We start from the raw sequence: 18,054 nt of genomic DNA, 5'->3' as shown, positions 1-18,054 counted from the left end.
ATGTAGGAACACTAAGTCACTCTTCACTTAGTTAAGGATAAATATTTAAAGGCAATAGTAACACTCAATAAATGTTTTTTAAAGAAATAGAAGGCATTCATACAAAATAATGAAAAAGCCCTAGAATTAAGCAATTAGTAATCATTCCCAGGAACTTATTAGATAGTATGATTTCTCATAGCCTATTCAACTTCAGAATAACACTCCTGTCACCTGAGCATATTGAGATAAATTTCTAACTTTAGACAGGATGTTCTCTGAATGGAAAAAAAAATTTTTACCCATGAAGCCTCTCAGTCTACCAAATAAACCAAATCAACTTCACCAGTTTTCCAAATCCTTAAAATCTAATCCTTTTTTTTTTTTTTGGATTTTATTTATTTATTTGACAGAGATCACAAGTAGGCAGTGAGGCAGGCAGAGAGAGAGGAGGAAGAAGGCTCTCTGCTGAGCAGAGAGCCCTATGCCAGGCTCCATTCCAGGGCCCCGGGATCATGACCTGAACGGAAGGCAGAGGCTTTAACCAACTGAGCCACCCAGGCACCCCAAAATCTAATCCTTTTTGAAAGACCGGAATGTGAGACAGGAATCCATCAAAATCCTAGAGAACACAGTCAGCAACCTCTTCAACCTTAGCCACAGCAACTGCTTCCTAGACATGTCTCCAAAGCCAAGGAAAACAAAAGCAAAAATGAACTATTGGGACTTCAACAAGATAAAAAGCTTCTGAACAGCAAAGGAAACAGTCAACAAAACTACAAGGCAACTTAGAGAATGGGAGAAGGTATTTGCAAATGATGTATCAGATAAAGAGCTAGTATCCAAAATCTATACAGAACCTACCAAACTCAACACCCCAAAAAAACAAACAATCTGGTCAAGAAATGGGCAGAAGACATGAACAGACTTTTCTCCAAAGAAGACATACAAATGGCCAATAGACACATAAAGAAATGCTCTATATCACTTGGCATCAGGAAAATACAAGTCAAAACCACAACGAGATACCATCTCACACTAGTCAGAATGGTTAAAATTAACAAGACAGGAAACAACAAAAGTTGGCAAAGATGTGAAAAAAGAGGAACCCCCTACACTGTTGGTGGGAGTGCAAGCTGGTGCAGCCACTCTGGAAAACAGTATGGAGGTTCCTTAAGACGTTCAAAATAGAACTACCCTATAAACCAGCAATTGCACTAATAGGTATTTACCCCAAAGATACAAATGTAGTGATCTCAAAGGGCACCTGTACTGCAAAGTTCATAACAGCAATGTCCACAATAGCCAAGCTGTGAAAAGAGCTGGGATGTCCATCAACAAATGAATGGATAAAGATGTAGTGTATACACACACACACATACACACACACATATGTGTATATGTATATATACACATACACAACGGAATATTACTCAGCCATCAGAAAGGATAGATACTTACCATTTACATCAACATGGATGGAACTGGAGGGTATTATGCTGAATGAAATAAGTCAATCAGAGAAAGAAATTATCATATGGTTTTACTCATATGTGGAATATAAGAAACAGTGCAGAGGATCATAGGGGAAGGTAGGGAAAACTGAATGGAAAGAAATCAGAGGGGGAGAAAAACCATGAGACTCTCTACAGGAAACAAACAAGGTTGCTGGAGGGGTAGCGCGTCAGGGATGGGGTAACTGGGTGATGGGCATTAAGGAGGGCACATGATGTGATGAGTATCGGATGTTATATGCAACTGATAAATAACTGAACACTAGATCTGAAACTAAAGATGTACTATTGTTGGCTAGCTGAAATTAAATTTTTAAAAAATCTAATCCACTATAAAAAAAGACCACATGGGACCTAGAATATATGTTAATCACCCAAAATTCAAAGAGTACAGAGAAACTATAGAGAAAAAACAATTATCAATTTTTTTCCAATTTTTAATTTAAAATTTTTAATTTTTAAGTTAATTTGGTATCTTAAAGTTTTCGGGGCCTAAGATATATTATTTCACTAAAAATAAAAATTTTAAAGCTGCGCTATTAAGGTAATCAATACAAGCCCAAAGCCTGCTATGTAAACATATTAAACATGTTATTTCTACTGCATTGGCTATTACTCAAACTTCTGAGTCTGCCAGCAGTATTAAACAGAGCCAAGAGATAAAATGGACTCAGAACTTACAGCGCTCAAAAATATAAAGAACAATATAGACTGTGATTATTGTTTCCTCAAATATTTCCACATTCGCTTATTTAACAGGTCCTATACATGACCTACTCCCTTTCAAAATCCTCTTTTCCCCTCCTTTTCCAGTTCAACTCCTTGTAAACAGTAGTCACCACTCATCTCTACTTAATCTCATTCACTCAAATCCCATCCTTACACTGTAATTGCTCCAAAAAGCCATTAATCATCTAATTCAGTCCTTGTCCTCTTTACATACTCTGCAAAGTTAGATTCTCTCCTTAAAACATTCTCCTTAAGTTTCCGTTACTTCCCTATACTTCTCTCTAACCCTTGCTATGAATTTCCCTTCCCTGCCCAAAGTACTCTTTTATTCATACCTTCAATAAATATATATAGAGCATCACCACCTGCTAGCCACTGTGTGAGGAACTGGAGGCAATGAACAAAAAGTCATGCTCTCATGTAGCCTATATACTAGCTGGCAATTCCAAGTTTTATTGTTAAGTCCTGTTATCTGAAACCCACTCAAAAATGGTGGGAGCAGCTCCTTCTGAAGTGCAGCCTATTTTGATTTGTCCAGAATGTAAATCACTATGAGCACAGATTAAACCATGACAGGCCAGCCTGACCACATATATATTACATCCAGGCACAAGCCTCTGATCAATTACTGAAAACTCAAAAATGACCAGCTAACTAGTTCTAAGTACCAGCAGATTGTGTAACAGTGTCAAGCTGCACATGTGAAGTTGTAGTTCCATGACTTACTTTGTGCCACCTTATTTCTGGTTATGTCTTAATGCCCAGGTCCTGACACATCAGCATCAAAAGCTTTGTCTGAACTTACTTTGCTACTATTGCTAGCAAACTGGTTACAAATTACTACCACACCAATACTCCTTAATTAGTTCCTGAAAATTTTGTGTGCTATTCGGTAGAAATGGAAGTAAGACAACTTTGTTACACATTCACACCTACAGTAGATATGGATGAAGTTCAATAACCACTATATGTACTGTGTACCTTATTTTTATTTATTTATATATTTTTTAAGTAAGCTCTATGTGGGGCTTGATCTCATGACTCCAAGATCAAGAGTCCCATTCTCTACAACTCAGCCACCCAGGAGCCCCATGTGTAACCTATTTTTAAATACCAATCTCGAACCATCAAAACTTTTGTTTTAAAAAATGGTTTATTTTATTTACTTATTTATTTTGGGAGAGAGAGAGCAAGCAAGCTGGTGAGTGGGGTTGGGGGACACAGAGGAAGAGGGAGAGAGAGAATCTCAAGCAGGCTCCACAGCCAACATGGAGCCTGACGTGGGGCTCCATCTCACAACCTGGACCTGAGCCCAAATCAAGCATTAGATGCTTAACCAACTGGGCCACCCAGGTGCCCATCAAACCATCAAAACTTTCTAACAACAAACAGTATGAGACATATTAAGAAATTACCATGTTACCTTACAATCTGTGAGAACACAATATGGTAATTGTGAAATCTTGATGTTACCTGGATTTTTGTCAGAATTAGACACACTTATTACAGCATTTTAACAAGATGTATATTTGAATGCAAAGAGAAGAAAAATCCCATTCACCAGCTTTTGGAAAAAAAAATATATCAGTGAAACTTTGTGTCAGGATCAGATCCACAAAAGCAGCTTTGGGAGATTCCCTTACCAAATGATACATCCTCTTCAGAAATTATATTTAAGCAGGATTTTATGCTAAGTAAAAAAAAGTATAAAGTTAGTCCTCTATTCTTGACAAGCCAAACAAACATGGTATCTACATTATTTAAGCAGTGTGCAAAAGGCAAAGGAGACAGAGATCATAGAACTCTGCTCTGTAAACTGCTAGAATTAACTAACTACAAATGGAACAGATGCTTTAAATCTTCAGACTTATTTTTTATCCATAATCCATGCAGATCAAATCTCACCAATGCTACCAATGGGGTACGCCCCTTCTGCTACAAAAAAACTCAGGAATTTTTACCTAAGCAAAAGAAAAAAAAAAGCAGCTTAAGCAGCTCCTCTTAACTTTTACTCTATGTATAATGTTGCAATGCATTTGCTGTAAGACTTTGCTTGCAAAATTAAAGAGTATCTTCTTTACTAATGGGAAGTTGACTTTATAAAGAGTGCTCCACACCCTTTCCTCTTTCACGCTTCCTCAAAATAAAAAGCTCCTAATAAACTGTTCTTTTCTATACATAAGAGGTGACTTTCCAGTACTTCTTTTTTTCAAGATTTATTTATTTTTGAGAGAGAGAGGAAGAGAGTGCAGGCATACACAGTAGCGGGAGAGAGAAACAGACTCACTGCTGAGTGCAGAACCCGATGGAATGTGGGGCTCCATCTCAGGAACCTAAGATCATGACCTGAGCTGAAATCAAGAGCCAGATGCTCAACCAACTGAGCCTTCCAGGCACCCCGACTTTCTAGCATTTTTATTGCACAAAGAAATGCACCAGGTTTCCCCCACCCCACCAAAGCAGTAGTTTATTTGGAAAATAGAGTATGCCCTTTACCAAAGAGAAAGAATGGGATGAAAACACAAGTCAACATAAAACAGCAAATTACTTATTTCTATCACAAATTTCCAATTTATCCAAAATGTAATGAGAAATGAAACACTACCAATAATCCTGTCCTTGAAACCGCCATATTAGAAAATAAAGGAACACTACTACAAATGAGGTGATAAAACTGCATGTCTTTCTAAGGGTACCCTGCCAGAGGAGATTAGTTTGGCAAAGAAATACACAATAGATTTTTTTCTAAGATTTTATTTATTTATTTGACAGACAGAGATCACAAGTAGGCAGAGCAGCAGGCAGAGAGAGAGGAGGAAGCAGGCTCCCCACGGCGTAGAGAACCCCCGATGAGGGGCTCGATCCCAGGACCCTGAGATCATGACCTGAGCTGAAGGCAGAAGCTTAACCCGCTGAGCCACCCAGGTAACCCACACAATAGATTTTTTTAACTTGCATTGCAATCATCAATAATTTATTTGATTAAAGAGAATCTCAGTTACTTTTGTATCAGTGGTTAAATCTAAATAAAATCTACAATATAAAGCTCAAGAATTGCTAGTATTTAATTGCACCACCATATGAGATAAATATATTCTTCTATGGGTCACCTTAATACTTCAAAACAGGGGCCAGAAACGCCCTAAAAGGAAAAAAAAAAAAAAAAAAGAAAAAGGAAACTCCTGAAAGGGGAAAGTAACCACAAGAGAGTTATTTTAAAACCAAGTTTCTTGGGGCACCTGGATGGCTCAGTCGGTTGACCATTTGCCTTCAGCTCAGGTCCTGATCCCAGGGTCCTGGGATCAAGCCCTGCATCAGGCTTCCTGCTCAGCAGGAGGGAGGGTCATCTGCTTTTCCCTCTCCCTCTGCTCCTAACTACCCTTCTCAAGTGCCCCCCTCAAATAAATAAAATCTTTAAAAAGAAAAAAGAACGAAAAATCAAGTTTGTTTCTCCAATATCCCTGAATAAAACAAAAGAAAAATTACTAAGCTGATGAATTTACTGTATAACTACTTCTATTTTCTAATTAAGTATCACTATTATGTTTTCACAGACTATAAATAAAAATTCTATTTTATACATAATATAGGTATATATATTACTCATGTAACATATATTTAAGATAATTATACAAATACATTTAAATATATTTAAATACATTTCAGATATGTACATATTATCTAAATGTGAATATATATATCTAAATGTGAATATATAAGCATAATATCTCAAGATCAAAAACTAATCTATTTATTTTGGCAAGGGTATGAGAATATATTGTGAAAACTAAAGAGGTTTAAAGCTATAGTATACAATGCTCTGTATCACATCCCACCATATCAGTCATGAACTGTCCCTTCTTGTGCATATAAGACAGACAAAGTGGTATACAGCTTATGCATATCCTTATAGCTTTACAGGTGCCATAGATAAATACATATGTTCAACAATGCACATCTTAGACTACTGTGTCTTTCAAATCACAGACTGAGCATAGGACTAGCATATCTTAATTTTTATTTATTTTTATTTTTTTTAAGTAGGCTCCACACCCAGAGTAGAGCCCAACACAGACAGGGCTTGAACTCATAGCCCTGAGATCAAGACCTGAGCTGATACCAAGAGTCAGACGTCTAACCTACTGAGCCACCCATGTACTCTAGGACTACCATATTTTTAATTGGGTTCTCTATAGGTGTCTGTTCAAGTATATGTGAAATACATAATATTTACGCAATCAACTTTAGAAAGGGCACAGAGCTGAAAGAGACAGAAGTTTAAGTCCCAGATTTTCCACTAACTAGGTTTGTCATCTGACCATCCCAAGCCTGTCTTCTCATCTCTAACCAGAAAACTACAATAATTCATAACTTCCCCTTCTCAAGGGGAACTGTTGTAAAAGCCAAACAAGATAGCAAATATAAGCATTACATTGAGATAAATTCCTATAAAAACATATAGTATTTTCTTATATCCTGCTAAAATTATTAAATATCACCACAGCAAGTTTTTATGTTTTATGTAACATATGTTTTATGTATGTTTTTTAGTTTTATGTAACAACTGCTTTAAAGCAAGAAAAGCACACACTACAGCATTTCTATCCAACTATGAAATGCTGTATTGGCCTAAGGATAAGAAAAAACTCCTTTAACCCTCAAGAAAAAGAGAGGAAACTTGAAACACATGATTCAATGATTTAATGATTTAATTACTGATCATTTTCTTAGCTCAGGTCAAAGGTCAGACAGACTTAAAATTTCAGGAAATAGGTTCTTTTTTTAAGATTTTATTTATTTGACAGAGAGAGAGATCACAAGCAGGCTGAGAGGCAGGCAAAGAGAGAGAGGAGGAAGCAGGCTCCTCGCTAAACAGTGAGCCCGATGTGGGGCTCCATCCCAGGACCCTGAAATCATAACCTGAGCCGAAGGCAGTGGCTTAAAACCACTGAGCCACCCAGATACCCCAGGAAATAGGTTTTTTTTTAAACTGGCTCTTAACTTACTGTTCTTGCATTTCCACAAGAAACAATTTGCTCTTGTAAGTCTAACATGAGGGACTGATTTATTTTCCATTCATAATTCTCAATACCTAAGTAAGTTACTTCAAGCACTGTCCCCTTTCAAGCTGTATAATCCTATTCAAGCAAGTCAGAACAATGCAACTTGTGGCTTCTGGTTTTCAATCTGTCTCAAATTTTTTCTAAAACACTACATAGCAGCTTGAATATAACCAGAATTTAGTTAATGTCTGCTGAATGCTTTGCTAAACTCTGGCTTGCTTTTTGATACATAAGAGAAGTCGCTGTTTTTAGTTTATTCCAAGTAGAATCCATATTTTAGTGTAAGCAGCAGAAATGATTTGCCACACATAGTTCATCAATTCTGTTCAGAAGACACCTACTCATAAGTTGGCTGTGTATTGCAGCACATTTAACAGGGTACTCCTGAATTGCCTCTAAGATAGGGAATATACCTGTACTCTTTTCAGTAAGCACAAATAAAGGAAAGTAAACCAACTGAGTACTTTTTTTTTTTTTTTGGCATGCAAAAACCAGGTACTACAATCCAAAGGAGTAAAATCCTAGAAGCGAATTATTATTTAGGAATTACCTTTAAAAACAGTAAAATATGGGGGTGCCTGGGTGGCTCAGTGGGTTAAAGCCTCTGCCTTCAGTTCAGGTCTGTCGAGCCCCACTTTGAAATCTCTGCTCAGCAGGGAGCCTGCTTCCCTTCCTCTCTCTCTGCCTGCCTCTCTGCCTACTTGTGATCTCTGTCTGTCAAATAACTAAATAAAATCTTAAAAAAAAAAGTAAAATATGAATTATAAGAAAAACATTAATGTAAATACTATAAACAAAATGTCTTTTTAATTTCTTTTTTTTACATCTTCTTAATTTCTAATCATTGTCTGCATTCTAGTTTACAAAACCAAACAGTTGTCACTTTAAAACCCCTAATTCAAAACAGTAAGTTTTATTTTCCTTTTCATTTTTTTCATTTTCTGTAAGGTAATATCCAGTCTGCCCAGAACCACAAGCTGTCAATATTCCTCTAAAACAACAAGTTCCATTCTCTTTCATATTAAATGTATTTCTTTATTGATTGTATCATTTCTGAAATTGCAATCACCTACTCCTTAAATCTCTCCTCATATTTCAATGCTTATGAAATGGGAAGCACTGAGAACACTATTTACAAAGTGCACAGAACTTTGAAAAAGACCCTATTATTCCCAAGACAATTCTATTCACATTTCAAATGAAAAATAAAAGCTTCTTTACAAACTGCTACTTTTACAATTTTAAGAAAAGTTTAGCAATAATTTAAAAAGTTTAGCAATAAATTAAAATCATTACTTTAAAGTATATACTCTACAATAATTTTAAACTGAACGCAGAATATCAACAATTGTAAAATTAAAATCTAAAGAAAAAACATTTTTTAAATTATGACTTCAGATGTTTAGGCCTTATGTCAGGAAGAAAGCCTCAGAAAATGAGAAACTTTTGTTCAAATTCAAGGCTGACTACTTCAATACCAAGACGATAATTATCAAACTTTGAATTGTAAAAATTAAACATTTGTTTGATTTTTACAAAGCAGTAGCTTGTTTAAATTTAAATAATTTCAAACTCGTGGGCACCTGGCTGGCTCAGTCAGTAGCACATGATACTCTTGATTTCACGGTCATGAGCTCAAGACCCACATTAGGAGTAGAGTTGACTTAATAGAAAAAAAAATTTTATAATAATAATTTCAAACTCGCTATAAACATTTTTAAAGGATTTCTCCAGACCCTCTGAGCTTGTGTGGCTGCAGTTTTAGAAAGTTAGAGAGCTATTTTCTGGTATCTTTGGTTTTTCATAAAAGGTGAGTGTACAAGCAATTACACAGTCAAAAAAAACAATGGAGTTAGAAAAGGTATATGAAATGACAGGTTGGTATGTTATTGCACATGATTTTACAAAAGTCACTCAGACAATAAACATCCACTGAGCCACCTGCTATCAGCCACAGCCCTTGAGAAGTTCACTATGTAAACAGCAATGATAAATCATATAATCAGATAAATTACAGCATAATGTGTTAGATGAAAAAATAGAACTGAAATATATAGAGATAAATGCCTCTGGCTAACTCATTTCAAGTTATACATCAACTAGAATCTTGCTAAAGAATATGGTCCATGAACCAGCAGAACTGCCATCATCTAGAAGCTAACCAGTCAGAAATACAAAATCTCAGGTCCCAAACAAATCTACTGGATCTACATTTTAACATGATCCCCAGGTAACTGTAATGCACATTTAAATTTTGAGAAGCACTGGCCTGGAACATAACTGAAAATACATGAGTAAGTATTATCTTGTACTTTTAAGATCTTTGGGCCCCATCTTGAACCTTTTTACAAATGTACACACGGTTTAACACAGTTAGCTACCTAGTATCACAGATTAAGAACAAACTGGGAAATACTACTAAGAAAGAAAGAAAACAGAAAAAACTAACAAAAAGCAATCTCAAAAAGAGATGGTTGTATGGGGCCATTCATTTAACATAGCAACTATCTACCCATTCTGCCTAGATAGGTCTCACTGTATTACAAAAGTATAATAGTAATTTATATTCTTTTTTTTAGTTTTTTTTTTTTAATTTTTATTTACTTATTTGACAGAGATCACAAGCAGGCAGAGAGGCAGGCGGGGGGGGGGGGGGGGGGGGGGGGGAGCAGGCTCCCTGCTGAGCTGAGAGCCCGATGCGGAGCTTGATCCCAAGACCGTGGGATCATGATCTGAGCCAAAGGCAGAGGCTTAACCTACTGAGCCACCCAGGTGCCCCAGTAATTGATATTCTTAAATGTGCCTCCTCTAACTAGACCACAAATTCCTTGAGGACAGGGACCTAGTTTTTTTCTTATACACTTAACTCTGTAAACTGAATGACCCTAAGTCACTGAGCTAAGTTCAGGTTAGGCAATGAGATATATAACACATTTCAGGAAAAATTACAATAAAAATGTGACTTGGGGCCCCTGGGTAGCTCAAACAGTTAAGCAAGTGACTCTTGATTTCAGCTCAAGTCATTATCTCAGGGTCATAAGATGGAGCCCCGCGAGGAGCCTGGTTAAGATTAAGGTTCTTTGCCTCTCCCTCTGCCCCTCTACCAACCCCCCCACCACCAACACACACACACACACACTCTACTCTCTCTCCAAAAAAAAAAAAAAAGTGACTTTTTTGGGGGAAGAGTAAACCCTCCCATTCCATAACAATCCATTTACCAGTCTAAGAACAGAGGCTTTCCAAATCTATGACTCCAAATCCAAATGTCTTCTCTGACTATATTCAAACTCACTCCGAGGGGACAACCCAAAGTGGAGTAAGTGGAGAAAAGGGAGAAAGATTACATGAGAATGGAAGGAGAGCAGAAATCAAAGAACACCTCGGGGTTCCTCCATTCATGAAAATAAAAACAGCAAAAACTAAAAGCCACACAAAAGGTACAGTAGCCCTAGAAGAGAACAAATGCTACCTTTAACAACCATTAATTCCATGTTCCTTGCCTCTGTGAATCAGACTCATACTCACAATCCTCCTAAGAACTTCTCAAAGATATTTTAACTCTAGAAACATTTCTCACGGTGAGTGAGCTGAATAAAGCCAGTTTATGACATAAAAAATTAACACTTCCAAGACAACAAATTTCATGAAGTTCTAGTCCTCACTCTCCAAACAATCATTAGTTTTCTTGCCTATGTCCATGCTCACACTATTACTCCATTCAGAGGCCCTTCCCATCTGTTACTCTGAATGCACTATCCAATGTTAGCCACTAGCCATGTGTGGCTATTTAACATCTGCACTGTGGCTAGATCCAATTGAGATGTAGGCTAAAAGAAAAATACACGTTGAAATTTGAAGGCTTATTACCAAAAAAGATATAAAATTATCTAATTGGTTTCTTCCAGCAATGATATATTGAAATAGTATTTTAGATATAATAAAATAATTTCAACTGTTTTTGTTGTTGTTATCGTTATTTAGTTTTTAATGTGGCTACTAGAAAATTTAAATTACAGGGCACCTGGCTAGCTCAGTTGGTGGAACATGTGTCTTTTGATCTCAGGTTGTGAGTTTAAGCCCCAGGCTGGGTGTAGAGATTACTTAAAAAGTTTAAAAAAGGGGGTGCCTGGGTGGCTCAGTGGGTTAAAGCCTCTGCCTTCGGCTCAGGTCATGATCCCAGGGTCCTGGGACAAGCCCCGCATTGGGCTCTCTGCTCAGCGGAGAGCCTGCTTCCTCCTCTCTCTCAGCCTGCCTCTCTGCCTACTTCTGATCTCTCTCTGTGTCAAATAAATTAAAAAAAAAAAAAAGTTAAAAAAAAACTTAGAAAAGAAAAATTTAAATTACATATGTGGCTCACATTATATTTCTATTGGACAACACCAGTCTAAATCCTGTTGATTCTTCAAGGCCTAATTCTAATACCTTTGCTTCCGTGAAGCTTTCTCCAATAACTGCAAATGCAAGTGGCTTCTGTCCCGCCCTGAAATCCCGTAACATTTTCACTCACATTCCCAAAGAGCTGGATCAACTTTACCTTGTTACTGAGTGTAACTGTCACAGCTCTAATATAAGCAAATTGAGAAAAGAAACTATATGTAGGTCACCGGTAAGTTTTCCTCCTACACCTTGGAGAGTACATGCATGCACTAAGGTAATACTGGATGTCTGCTAACTGAAAGTTGAATTTCTCAGTTATTATCTATCCCTTTCAATGATTTCCACTTCAGGATTAAAATCCATGTCTAAAATGTCTTGTATAAATTTTAGGCAAACAGCTTTATTACATGAGCTGTATACATGTCACATGATGAAAAAGCAAATCTAAAACTATCTAATACATGTGGTCAACATACTTAAATACAAAAATTCAAAAAGCCTCTGAAGGTTTCATCTTTTTTTTTATGATATTAATGTCCCTAAAAATATTCTGTAAAGATCCACTATTTCAAAAAGAGGAGCCCTTCCCAAAGATTAACGACACTGGGTCACAAACTCCACCGAAAACTACTGCAAGTCCCTCCCCCCTCCACAACTCGGAGTATGTCAGGTAAGCATGCAAAGGCTTGGGGCAGCAAGAGCTACGTCCAGAAAGCATCCAAAGCTGTAAAGATTGAGCTGTGAGGAAAGTGATCAGAAGAAAAAAGACGACTTGTGTGAGAAGAATAATGGGAACTGCTGAAACGCAAAACAAGAAATAAAAGCTAGAATAAAAAATAGCTCAACTCTGTGGGAGGGATCCTCCCCTGAGTATGTCTCTCAACCTCTCAGGCAAAGGTTGCGGTGGTCATTTCAAGGGTCCTGTCTTCAAATGGTATTCTAGTGCCTAACATCTGTATCCGCGAAACTTCCTTCCGAACCAACCTACTCTAACTTCCAGGGCCACGTATTCCGGCCAAACCCAGTCCTGAAGCCACTCTCTCCAGCACGTTTTGGAAACCGATTAACGAAAGCGGAGGACCGAACTGAGACCCAGTACCCGGGTGACACCCCTCTCCCTTGGAATCGGGCCTTAGCCGCTCTGTCTTGACGGAATTGGCTGAAAGAACCCGGCCGGCAGAGGGGGCGGGGCACGGCAGTGGACTTTGTCTAGAAAGGGTCTTCCCGTTCCATGCTGGAGCCTGCTGGTGTCTCAGGGATGGGCAGGACGGTGAGAAGGAAGAATAGAAAGGCAATAAGAATCAGCCCTGGGCTTCACTCACCAGCCGTCACCGCTCGACGTTGGCTCTGGCAGGACCTCTTCTCCTTCCGCCATTGCTGTTGACGTCCACGTCACTTTGCCGAAAAGTGGACCCGGCGCCGGGACCGACTCGGAGATCCAACGTCGTAAAAGATTCTCGGAAGTCTGAGACTGAGCTTCTGGAGAGGAAAAAAAAAAAGGGAGGAGGGAAGAGACGGGAGGAACGCAACGTCACGACAACTCCACCGCGAAAGCCAGCTTGGGGGAGGAGACTTGGTCAAAGCTGTTGCCCTTTCAAAGACTACGTGTCCCAGGATGCCCCGGGGGCCCGGACGGAATGAGAGCGTAGGGAGAGTAGGCGGAGCTGGATGAGGGAGCGTGACCTGGTAAAAGGCCCTTTGAGCGTCGCTTTTTAGCGTCCGTTTGGCTTCTTCGTTACTTCTTGGCGTCCTACTTGGCAAAGTCAGAACTGGGAACCCTCACTGGTGGGAAGAATAGGAGAGGGGGGAATGCCACAAGGAAGGTGGAAGGTAGGAGGATAGCCACATTTCAGTCATTTCCGGCTGTAACAACTGGTTTTGCGGAAAGAGTTGGGTCTGAGGAAAGGTCACGCCCACTCCCTATTTGTGGGACGCGGTCAAAAGTACAAATGGAGGCCATGTACTTTCTGCCTGAATATAAAGTTGTTTGAAAACAAGCGCTAAAAACAAAGGAAATATGCTCCAACCTACCCTCTTGATACATATCTTCTTAATAACCTGGAAGATCAAATCCAAATTTAGATTTCAGAATTCCTGGAGTTCCAAACAGAACTGCCACGTTTCTTCTCTTCCCACCCTACTTCTTTTCCTCTTCACAAGTATGGGCACCTTGGCCTCCACATCTAAGCTCGGTCCACATCACTGACATCGAAGCACCAGCATCTTGTCTCCCCTTGTCCATAACTGGCGTGCACAAGCGCAGGAGGATGAACCTAGGGAAATGCTTTTACAAGCCCTGAAACCAAAACAAATGAAGTAGAAAGGCATGTAGCAATATGAATAAATCTGAAAAAAACATAATGTTAAATGGACAAAACAGATTGCAGAAGGTTAGGTAAGGTATGGTGTCATTTATATTTGGTGTTAAAAATGGGCAATACGATATACTGTTTGATGAATAGGTGCCTATGTGCTTTTTAAAAATGAAGGGGAAAGATAGAAAAACTGGAATGGAATTTCTCATACAGCCAGACATTAGTTAAAGCAGTGAAAACAGATTTTATTCAGAAACTACTGACAGTAGGAGAAAGAGAGGAGCTCCATTCCAATTGGTGCAGAGGTGATTAGAGGTTTTAAAGGGAGAATGAGGGAGTAGGGAGAGTGGGAGCTCATTAGAGTCAAAGAAGTGAAAAATTACAAAGGGTTAGCCAGTGTGATTGTGATTATGCCAGCTGTGTCTGCTAGTTGGCAGTTTTTGAAGTTAGGATTCTATCCTCCCACAGAGGCTGGGAGATACGCCCTATCATTCCAGATGATTACATTTCAAAGAAATGACTCTCAGGTCCTTGAGAAGGACAATTTTAAGTTGTAAGAGAAACATATTCACAGTTGTAAGCCCTTTCTAATAAATGCTCCAAGAAAGAGAGGTCAGGAACATATCAGGATTGGCTAGTACGAAGAGTGAATTCTGGCGGTTGAACTTTCTCAATCAGGCATTTTAATGAGGAGCTGGATTTCTGTGGGAGGCCTAGAGTCCTCCTAGGGACATGGTGTTAAGTTGCTAGAAACTATGCTAGAGTTTAGTAAAGTCTCATAGTGCAGAAGTTTGGACAAGTTGTTATCTGAGGAAAGTTCTGCAGTTCTAAGAATTACATTTGGGGGAATGGGAAGAAATGGCTTCAGTTACATTTTTAATATTTTGTTTCTTAAGAGCTGAGAAGTGTAGTATAGTAGGTTTTCAATGTTCTTTAAAGAGTCTAGACTCTGGTATACAGAATTTTTCATAATTTCAAACCTATTTGACTAAAATAAGCAGAAAGCATAGTCCAGCCATTTCATTAACAACCAAGAACGTGTTTACTCTCTTCCCAAAAGGGGTATGATGCAGAGCCACAGGTTATTACACCCACTTCCAAGCCCAGGATCTTTGCGTGATGTTCAATCCTTCTGTGGGGAAAATTTCTTTTAACATGGGGGATTTGATGACAGCCATCAAAAAGAATAAAAGGCATGCATCCAGGTCAATTTACCATCCTAACCTCAAGACTTACGTACACTGTATCCCTTCAACTGTTGGTGGGTTTTCAGAAGCTTTTTTAAAATGGTTTTAAAAATGATTATGTTGGGGTCCCCGGGTGGCTCAGTTGGTTAAGTGTCTGCCTTTGGTTCAGGTCCTGATTGCCAGGGTCCTGGGATCCAGCCCCCACCCCATATCAGGATCTCCCTCTGCCACTCACCCTGCTTGTGCTTTCTCTTTCTCTCTCTGCCAAATAACTAAATAAAATCTTTTTAAAAATGTTTCAACTTATTTTTTAAAAAACTATTATATTTTATGTTTATATTTATATGTATTTTTATATATTTATTTTATATTTTATATTTTATTTTATTTATTTTTATTTATTATTTTATATTTTTATATAACTATATAAAATATACTTATATTTAAAAACTATTATATCCATGATTATTATTAAATCCGTAATATATCAGATTATTATTTATTATTTTATTTATTTATTTATTTAGATTTTATTAGGTTTATTTAGATTATCATTTATTATATTATATCAGATTATTATTATATCAGTGATATTATATCAGTAACTTGACAAGCTATTGTTTACTGGTTAAGGCCTTTCTAATCCTCAATTGTAATATTCATGTTCGTATAATTAAATCAGTGATTGCTTTATACTCTGGTAAAAGTATTATTTCATTAAAAATATCTCACTTGACATTTCAAGCAGTTCTTCACTTTGTAGAAGTAAAGTCAAAACTTCTGACTTCCTCTCTTTTTAATAGGGCCAGAGTCAGCTTCATGAGCATGCAACCTGGGCAACAGCACAAGACCCTGTGCTTAGAAGGGCTCTGCACTTGGTTTAGTGCTCTGCTATTGCCATCTGGAAGATCCTAATGATTTAGAAACAGGAGGTCTCTTGTTTTCTTTTTGTATAGGGCCTCCCACAAATTCTGTAGCCAGTCCTAGATAGGGTTAATATGATATTAATATATAACCCATTGGGAACAAGATCTCACTTGAAATTGGTTAATGATTAATATTTTCATTTGTTCTTTACTCATCAGCCTGTTCTGCGTTCTGCTGAGTTCACTCTGAGCTCATGATACTCACCAAGATGACATCCTCTTCCTTCAGTGTTAATTCTAGAAATCTGATTGTTAGGTGAAGTCCTTGAAACTTGGTATGCCTTTGGTACCTCTTTCTTGAGCAGGTTCTACTTGTTTACTTTCCACAGTGTATGGTGTTTCCTCATGTTTTGCTTGTTAACATCCAAGCTACAGTTCTGACAGATCTAGGTGGTAGGTGATTCCTCTGGCCACAAAGCCCTTTGTCCTCTTTCTCTTGCTCTGAATCAAGGTCATCCACACTTTACCCTTACCTTGTCTCATCTTCTGGAAGGACAAAAACCACACTGGGTTGTTGAACTCCAAGCTGCTGAGTTATTACTGACCCTTGCTGATGGGTTTCTTACCATAAGCCCTTCTTCTTGCTCTGGATCTTGTTTGTCCACATTTTCCCCAATACACCTCACTTCCTGAGATGACAAAGACCATGCTATGGCCACAGAACATTTCCTAGCTGGCTGCAAATTTTTACAGGTGTAACTTCTGAGTATTTTGTGCTTTAAGAAATCTCATTGTCCTGCCATTTACCTCAATTGTTATGGCTTTTATTTTTATTTTTTTAAGATTTTATTTATTTATTTGACAGAGAGAGACACAGCAAGAAAGGGAACACAATCAAGGGAAGTGGGAGAGGGAGAAGCAGGCTTTCCAATAAGGAGGGACCCCAATGCGGGGCTCAATGCGTGAAGCTTGATCCCAGGACCCTGTGATCATGACCTGAGCAAGGCAGACAGACCCTTGATGACTGAGCCACCCACACACCACTGTTACATGCCTTTAAAATATGGCATGCGGGGCGCCTGGGTGGCTCAGTGGGTTAAAGCCTCTGCCTTCAGCCCAGGTCATGATCCTAGGGTCCTGGGATCGAGTCCCGCATCAGGCTCTCTGCTCAGCAGGGAGCCTGCTTCCTCCTCTCTCTCTGCCTGCCTCTCTGCCTACTTGTGATCTTTCTCTGTCAGATAAATTAATAAAATCTTAAAAAAAAATTTTAAATATAGCATGGGACTACAAGTAGATCTCTCCTTAAAAAAAAAAAAAAAACTTTTCAACAGCTAGAGAAGAAATCATCTGTCTGTATTTTCTTACATTTCTCTTTTTTCCTAATTTTAAGAGGATTTCATCAATAATACTAGGAACTCTTTCTGTTTTTGTACTTCTCTATATCCCTCTGGAGCAGAGGGAGTTGGAATCTCTTTTTGTATAGACCTGATGCCGTGCTAAGGTGATGCTGGTAGGGGTGACCATCTGGAACTGTGAGGAGCACAGGCATTCCGAGATGCGTGTCCAACAAAGGCACACCCAGTCATCCACACAGGGTATGTTACCTGCCTGTGTTTGTGCATCTAATTGTATCCCCACACCCAAATTAGTATAGAATTATGCCATATTATCTTGGACAAAATCAAGTTGCAATTTTCATGAAGGAAAATTTAAGTGTCTTGTTTTTGTTTTTTTTAAGTCTCTTGGTTTTAAATGAAACTATAAAGAAACAGAAATATTTTTCATCTATTATTTGCTGTTCTATGCCATAGAATTATATAATTTATATTTTATTATATGTGATTAATGCCATAGAATTATATAATTTATATTTTATTATATGTACTTAATTCATACTTGACATAGTTTATTCTCAGTAAACAAACAAGTATATTATTATTCTAAATAAACAAATAAATTCTCATTTATTTGTTAAATGAACTAAAGGGTTCTTTTTTTTTTTTAAGTATTTTTGAATGGAT

The 18,054-nt window shown here is 38.0% G+C and overlaps 1 protein-coding gene across 2 annotated transcripts in view; it reads right to left on the bottom strand.

The window, feature by feature from the left end:
* TBC1D23 (TBC1 domain family member 23) overlaps positions 1 to 13,230 on the bottom strand; it is a 60,485-nt gene extending 47,255 nt beyond the window's left edge. Inside the window, exon 1 of one of the 2 annotated variants that reach the window (XM_047723090.1) lies at positions 12,988 to 13,230. In XM_047723090.1, the coding sequence (XP_047579046.1) occupies positions 12,988 to 13,040 (53 nt within the window). In that variant the 5' untranslated portion in view covers positions 13,041 to 13,230. The remainder of the gene's footprint in view (positions 1 to 12,987) is intronic. The other variant, XM_047723081.1, reaches the window with a different exon arrangement.
* Between the last annotated feature and the right edge of the window lie 4,824 nt (positions 13,231 to 18,054).

The sequence above is a fragment of the Lutra lutra genome, chromosome 1 (genome assembly GCF_902655055.1).
Source record: "Lutra lutra chromosome 1, mLutLut1.2, whole genome shotgun sequence".
Taxonomy (NCBI): domain Eukaryota; kingdom Metazoa; phylum Chordata; class Mammalia; order Carnivora; family Mustelidae; genus Lutra; species Lutra lutra.
Note: the sequence above shows the minus strand (reverse complement) of the source record. Positions and strands in the feature narration are given on the sequence as shown.